Here is a 7,545-nt window from a genome sequence, read left to right as displayed (position 1 = left end):
GGGCGGGGGCAGTGTGCTGGGGAATGAACTCACGGCCTTGTGCATATGAGGCAAGCACTCTATCAGCTGAGCTATATCCCCAGCCCACAGGATTAGGATTTTTATTTTAAAGAAGCTATTCATCTGGTTCTTTAAAATTAATTTTAAATTACTATATTTATACATAGTTTTCAGAAGAAAATTACTATGCTGAGTGAAGTACATCTGTTTTCATTTGGACATAATGTGGCCTCATTGCTCATCTACAGACACACCTAATTTTTTAGAATATACCTAGAGAATGAAGATTACTTCATTACCAGTATTACCAATTACTAAGTATTACCAATTACTGACAATGATGGAGCAGAGTTTTAGAACTGAAAAGTTCAATAGATTTCTTATCTACTTTGTTATTTGGTATTTTTTGCTTGTATTAAACCTAGGCATGCCATAAAAATGACCCTCTTAATTTCACAGTAGTCATTTAGAAGTTTGTTAGTGTATCTTAAGATAAAAGGAGAAACTGAAAATTATGATGATTATACTATTGTAATTTTATTTTACTCATATTCCTGTACTACAAAGAAATGTTACCTTTATTTTTCCACGTTTCATATGAGAATGATAATGATTATAAGGGCTACCTAACTAAATCACTAGTTCATATTTTTTAACATTGTATGTTTGTGTATTGTGTGTGTATGTGTAAGAGAAAAAGAAAGAGCAAGAGAAAGAAAGTGCAACCATGAGTATATTTTCATTTTATTAGACATTAAGTCAAGTATAATATTAAATTTTAAGTCAAATGTATTTTCTAGAAGAAGGATATATCTGGTTCTATTGCTATTGGATTGATTAAAAAAATAATTTGTTTTTATTTTAGACAACCAGATGTTCCAATATTTTATTACAGTTGTGCCAACAAAACTACATACATATAAAATTTCAGCAGATACCCATCAGTTTTCTGTGACAGAAAGGGTAAGTTGATTCTGATTGGTAAAATTATTTTTTAATTTTTTTGTTAGTGTTTTATAGCCCCCCAGGTACAAGGTTCAAATTTAGTTGGTTCCTTTTCTCATTTTAAAATTTGTAGGAATTTTGAAATGAATTAACATTTTATTTTAAGCCGAAAATTTATCAGAAGTATTAGTATATTCTAGAGTGAGAACAGAATTTTTTAAAAATCTGAAATGTTTCTATTCAATGAAAACTTTGAATCATTAAACTATGATGACATCACTTATTCATAATGTCTTTAATCTTTTTAACATGTTTAATTTTATAATATTCTTTCCTCTATATTGTTCTTAATTGGCCAGCAGATTTTCTGATGTCTTTGCTGTTTATTTACTTTTAATATTTTCTTTTAGTTGTAGATGGACACAATATCTTTATTTTATTTATTTATTTATTTTTATGTGGTCTGAGGATCAAACCCAGTGCCTCATATGTACTAGGCAAGCACTCTACCACTGAGCCCCAACTCAGCCTTCTGTTATTTATTTTTTAGTAAATGTTCCTACCATGGAACATATGTGGTTCTTATAGATCAGAGAGCAAATTTAGAGGGCTTGCCTCCTCTTAAGTTAGTGCTTTGTAGTTATCTGATAAAGAGTTGTGGAACCTCAGAATAGTGTGGTTTTATAAATAAATACTGACAATGATGGAGCAGAGTTTTAGAACTGAAAAGTTTAATAGATTTCTTACCTACTTTGTTATTTGTTTTTTGTGGAGCTGGATATAAAAATCAGGGCCTTGCACATGCTAATAAGCAAGTACTTTTACCATTGAACTACATCTCCAGCCCTTATTTTCTTGTTAAGAATGGTAAACATTCAAATACTAACATTAAGAAGAATTGCAAGACAAAAAATAAGTGCTTTTTAAAATTTTCTTTTCTTCATTTGTAGTTTTCTTTTGGTATACTTGTAACTTACTATGACCAGGTTCTTAATAATTGTAGAATTTTCCATGTTCTGAAATTAGGTGGGTTTTTTTAGGGGTGAAATTTTGTGTCTAACTTTTCAAGTGGCTCAGGGAGAAAAACCAAGTATATATCATTGTGTGTATTTGTTTATTTTTGTGTGTATATACAAACTAGGTAAAATGTATATAAGTATATATTGTGCTTTTCCACATTTCTGTAAGGATAGGGAGATATTTTTCACCGTAAGATTAACAAACATCTGGAAGACACTATACATGGTCTACAAAGCTTTGGAGAAAACAGACACATGTATTGCTATGGGAATGTAAAGTGTCATAGTCTCTGTAAAAAGAAGTTTGGCACTATCTGCACAATGATGTATGCATTTATCATTTGACCTAGCAAACCCTTTCCTAGTAATTCTTTCTCAAGATACAGTGAGAATAATACAAAAGTGTTGAGTGTAAAGGTTATTTATTGTATTGTTATTTATAACAATAAAGACTAGAAACAACCCAAGCTGTACATCTATATAATAGAAGAACACATATCTTCAAAAGGGAAGAATGAAAAAGATCTCTATATACTGATATGAAATTATACCAGAATATATTTAAAAATAACAAATCCAAATAAAAAGTAAAGAAAAATATAGCTGGGCATGGTAGTACCTGCTTATGATCCCAGCAGCTCCAGAGGCTGAGACAGGAGGATGGTGAGTTCAAACCCAGCCTCAGCAACAGCGAGGCACCACGTAACTCAGTGAGACCCTGTGTCTACGTAAAATACAAAATAGTGTGGAAAATGCTCAGTGGTTGAGTGCCCTGGGTTCAATCCCTAGTACCCCACCCAAAAAATAGGTATATATTAGAATCTCAGAGCATTTAATATTTAGAGGGATGTGAATACTGGTGTGATGACCAAATTAGTTGTGTTTCACTTGAGGAAAGAAGTGATGAGTTGGTAAAGTGCAGGATTGAGGGGTAGGGAAAGAGGGCTGATCTTTGGTCTTAGAACCCAAAGTAAATCATTAGTCTTTTGTTACATGGACATCGCAGTCTCTAACATATGCATATATGTGGTAACTTCAACACGATATTGAGCATTTCAGAGCTTTAAGGTAAAGTCATTATTAAAAATTTGATCAGTAGCTTTTAAGGTTCTATTGTGCTAATAATAGGGGAAAGGGTTTTGTAATGCTCCACATAAAAATGTTTGAATTTACCTTGGTAAATAATTATATCACTTGTATTCCTAAAAGCATACAGTTTAGTTAAAACTTACTAAAAACAGAATCTGGCACAAAAGTTATAACAACGCGCTATGGTAGCATAGTTGTTTGGAGCCATAATAGAAAATTATTAGTTTCCAAACTTGAGTTTTGAAGTATAAGCAGGATAGAATGAAATAGATTTTTTTCCCTTAATGTTTACACTGGTAGATCTATGATTCTAGTGGCATTCCTTTTTGTTTGTTTGTTTGTTTGTTTGTTTGTTTAAATCCTTTTAAAACTGAAACAGTTGTTCAAATATTATCTTTCAACTTAGTGCATTGTCTTTTTTTCATGTTGTGTAGTTCAAAATGAACAGCAGAAACTGAAATTATTTGCTTTTTTAAATTTGATGACATAAATGACAGGAAAGAAATATGATTATTTTGTAAATTCCTAGCAGGTAAATACTACAAAACTATATCAAAATATAAACTCAATTCTTATTGTTTTGGTCAATGAGGAACATGCTATTCAGTTGTAAGCTCTTGGACTCAGTATAAAACTCAAATGTAAGCTGACCTATTTGAAAAAATAGGAAAGAATGAGCCAGGTGTGGTGGCACATGCCCATATCCCAGCACCTCCAGAGGTTAAGACAGGCAGATCACAAATTTGAGGCCACCCTCAGCATTTTAGCAAGACCCTGTCTTAAAAGATAAAACGCAGGGCTGCGGATATAGTTTGATGGTAAAACACCCCCACCCTCCACCCTAGGTTCAATCCCCAATACTGCAAAAAAAAAAGAAAAACTAACCATTGTGTATAAATGCCACTTTTTTTTTTATCCATTCATCTATTGAAGGGCATCTGGGTTGGTTCCACAGTCTAGCTATTGTGAATTGTGCTGCTATGAACATAGTATCCCTGTAGTACGCTCTTTTAAGGTCTTCAGGGAATAGTCCGAGAAGGGCAATAGCTGGGGCAAATGGTGGTTCCATTCCCAGCTTTCCCAGGAATCTCCATACTGTTTTCCAAATTGGCCGCACCAATTTGTAGTCCCACCAGCAATGTACAAGAGTACCCTTTTCCCCACATCCTCCATAGCACTTGTTGTTTGACTTCATGATGGCTGCCAATCTTACTGGAGTGAGATGGTATCTTAGGGTGGTTTTGATTTGCATTTCTCTGACTGCTAGAGATGGTGAGCATTTTTTCATGTACTTGTTGATTGATTGTATGACCTCCTCTGAGAAGTGTCTGTTCAGGTCCTTGGCCCATTTGTTGATTGGGTTATTTGTTATCTTATTGTTTAATTTTTTGAGTTCTTTGTATTACTCTGCACTAAAAAATGACAAAATCATGGAATTTGCAGGGAAATGGATGGCATTAGAGCAGATTATGCTAAGTGAAGCTAGCCAATCCCTAAAAAACAAATGCCAAATGTCTTCTTTGATATAATGAGAGCAACTAAGAACAGAGCAGGGAGGAAGAGCAGGAGGAAAAGATTAACATTAAACAGAGACATGAGGTAGGAGGGAAAGGGAGAAAAAAGGGAAATTGCATGGAAAAGGAAGGAGACCCTCATTGTTACACAAAATTACATATAAGAGGTTGTGAGGGGAATGGGAAAAAAACAAGGAGAGAAATGAATTACAGTAGATGGGGTAGAGAGAGAAGATGGGAAGGGAGAGGAGGGGGATAGTAGAGGATAGGAAAGGTAGCAGAATACAACAGTTACTAATATGGCATTATGTAAAAATGGATGTGTAACCGATGTGATTCTGCAATCTGTATTTGGGGTAAAAATGGGAGTTCATAACCCACTTGAATCTAATGTATGAAATATGATATGTCAAGAGCTTTGTAATGTTTTGAACAACCAATAAAAAAAAATAAATTAAAAAAAAGAAAAACTAAAAGAAAGAATAATTTTGCTCTTTTGATAGTTTCAGAAGCTAACCACACAAAGAATACTGAATAACTGTGTCTGAAGAGTTTAATCTGGTAGGATAATTCATAAAGAATTTTGAATGTCTTGTATAGTAGAGTTGTACAACTTAATACTGTCGATATATGTTAACAATCAGATAACAAATTTTGTTCCTCTCTTCCTCCTTTTCCTCCCCTTCTTTTTAGGAACGTATCATTAACCATGCTGCAGGTAGCCATGGAGTCTCTGGGATATTTATGAAATATGATCTCAGTTCTCTTATGGTGACAGTTACTGAGGAGCATATGCCATTCTGGCAGTTTTTTGTAAGACTTTGTGGTATTGTTGGAGGAATCTTTTCAACAACAGGTTAACAGTCATTTCTGTCTTAATTTCTAAAAAGTGTCTATTAATTACACTTAAGATACTTCTCCTTAAAAGGGGCAATATACACATTCTTATGTTTTAATATTTGAAGAACTTTTTGTTTAATGTTAATTTCAAACCTCTAAAATTATATTGACTCACCATTAAGAGTAGCTAATTTCACAGCATTCACTAATTGAAGGGATATTTGGTAAGCTACAAATATCCTGGGGGTTAACAGAAGACAGAACTAGAATTAAATCAGCCCATTTTCTTGGTGGTAGCCTTGAATGAGTCACCTACCTTTTCTGGAATTGTTTTCTCATCTGTGAAAATCAGAATGAAAGATATAAGTTGTAAGTGTAGTATGGAGTTAAATGAGAAAATGCATAGAAATAGTCACTTAAGTTCGAATTTCCTTTTCATTTAAGCTTTATACTGTGTAAAATCATATCTTATGCTACTTTCAACTTTGTAGTATGTGGGATTTTTTTCAATCAATAATGTTTTGATTTTTGGCCCCGAATTCTGAAATTCTTTTAAAGATCATTTGCAGAATTGTAATGATGAAAATTTGAGATTTAAGCATAATAGGTAAAGTAGAGAAAAAGTTCACTTCCTTTTTCATCTTTAGTTCCTATTTGTATTACATGGAGTTGAATGGTTTATATACTTGAAATCTTTTTTTTTTTTTTTTTTGATACTTGGGATTGAACCNCTTTTTGGTACTGGGGATTGAACCCAGGGGTACTTAACCACTGAGCCACATCTTCAGCCCTTTTTATATTTTTTTAGAGACAGGGTCTTGCTAAGTTGCTTAGGGCCTCACTAAGTTGCGACAGTTGGCTTTGAACTTGTGATCCTCCTGCCTCAGTGTCCTGAGCTGCTGGGGTTATAGGCATGCCCCACTGTGCCTGACTGTGTGTCTTAGTTTTTAACCATGAAAGAGAATAATACAAACATCTTTGTTTCCTTCCTTAATTATAGTTGAGTTTTTTATTCATGTATAGCAATTTCAGAATAATTTAAAAACATAAACATTTTTTGTTACAGGCATGTTACATGGAATTGGAAAATTTATAGTTGAAATAATTTGCTGTCGTTTCAGACTTGGAGCCTATAAACCTGTCCATTCTGTAAGTGATATTATATACATGGTGTTAATCTCTGAATCATAATATCATTTCTAAATCTAAATAGTCACTTTTTGTGCCTAGAAAGAATTACCCAAAATACAGCTTTGTGTTTAGAGAAAATAGTATAAGGAATAAAACTAATGATTTGGTCTTTTTTCTCCCTTTTCCCTTTAGGTTCCCTTTGAGGATGGCCACACAGACAACCACTTACCTCTTTTAGAAAATAATACACATTAGCAACTCCTGAGGGAAGGAGATAAACTTTTTGCCTGAGACATAAAACCTTTTTTAATAATAAAATATTGTGCAATACATTCAAAGAAAAGAAAATATGAGTGAGAACCTGGAAACACACTTATTTTAAAAAAGAAAAAAAAAAAAAAAGGGAAAAAAAACAACCCAAACTGAAATCCTGTGTATGTTGTGTCTGTTACAAATGTCCTAGAAGAAATTATGCAGCTAATCAGTGAATAAGTCCATCTGGAGTATTGGTTTGAAGATGACTCCTTCTGATACTTTCACAACAAATGGACAGTGTTGAACTCAAACCTTACTTCTTGGTAACAAAGCCTGAAGGAAGGAAATGAAACCACATCTAAAGGAAAAGGCATTGATAACTGCAAATGTTTGCGTCCTTTTGTTTTTAAGAGATATGATGTGAGAATAAAAATATGTAAAACATATGGAAAACTAGTCTAGACTTTAAAAAATTGTGATCAGTTCACAATGTTAATAAAGAAAACAGGGACTAGTCCCTATGTTATAGCCATATTAATGTTAAGCCATATTGACAAGACCATTTTATCCAATATTTTGGTCTTATGAAAGTAACTGCTTTTCTTTAATTCTTGACGTTTATAACCATTCAAGGTAGAATCTTAGAAGACTAAGGTGAAATCTCCCAAGGGCAGATATGTAAGTGGTATGATATGTAACAGAGATATCATTCACAAATTGTATAGTGGAGACTCTAGGGAAAAGAAAGCACA

General features: G+C 33.2%; 1 protein-coding gene across 3 annotated transcripts in view; it reads left to right on the top strand.

Moving 5' to 3' along the window:
* The window catches only part of Ergic2 (ERGIC and golgi 2), a 36,030-nt gene extending 28,791 nt beyond the window's left edge, over positions 1–7,239 (top strand). For all 3 annotated transcript variants that reach the window (XM_048802491.1, XM_015493200.2, XM_015493201.2), the window contains 4 exons: positions 866–963; positions 5,261–5,423; positions 6,474–6,556; positions 6,731–7,239. In XM_048802491.1, coding sequence (XP_048658448.1) covers positions 866–963; positions 5,261–5,423; positions 6,474–6,556; positions 6,731–6,793 — 407 coding nt within the window. In that variant the 3' untranslated portion in view covers positions 6,794–7,239. The remainder of the gene's footprint in view (positions 1–865; positions 964–5,260; positions 5,424–6,473; positions 6,557–6,730) is intronic.
* Positions 7,240–7,545: the final 306 nt, after the last annotated feature.

This window comes from Marmota marmota, unplaced genomic scaffold (assembly GCF_001458135.2).
Source record: "Marmota marmota marmota unplaced genomic scaffold, marMar, whole genome shotgun sequence".
Classification (NCBI taxonomy): Eukaryota; Metazoa; Chordata; class Mammalia; order Rodentia; family Sciuridae; genus Marmota; species Marmota marmota.
The sequence above is the reverse complement of the archived record's forward strand: the minus strand, read 5'-3'. Positions and strand labels throughout refer to the sequence as shown.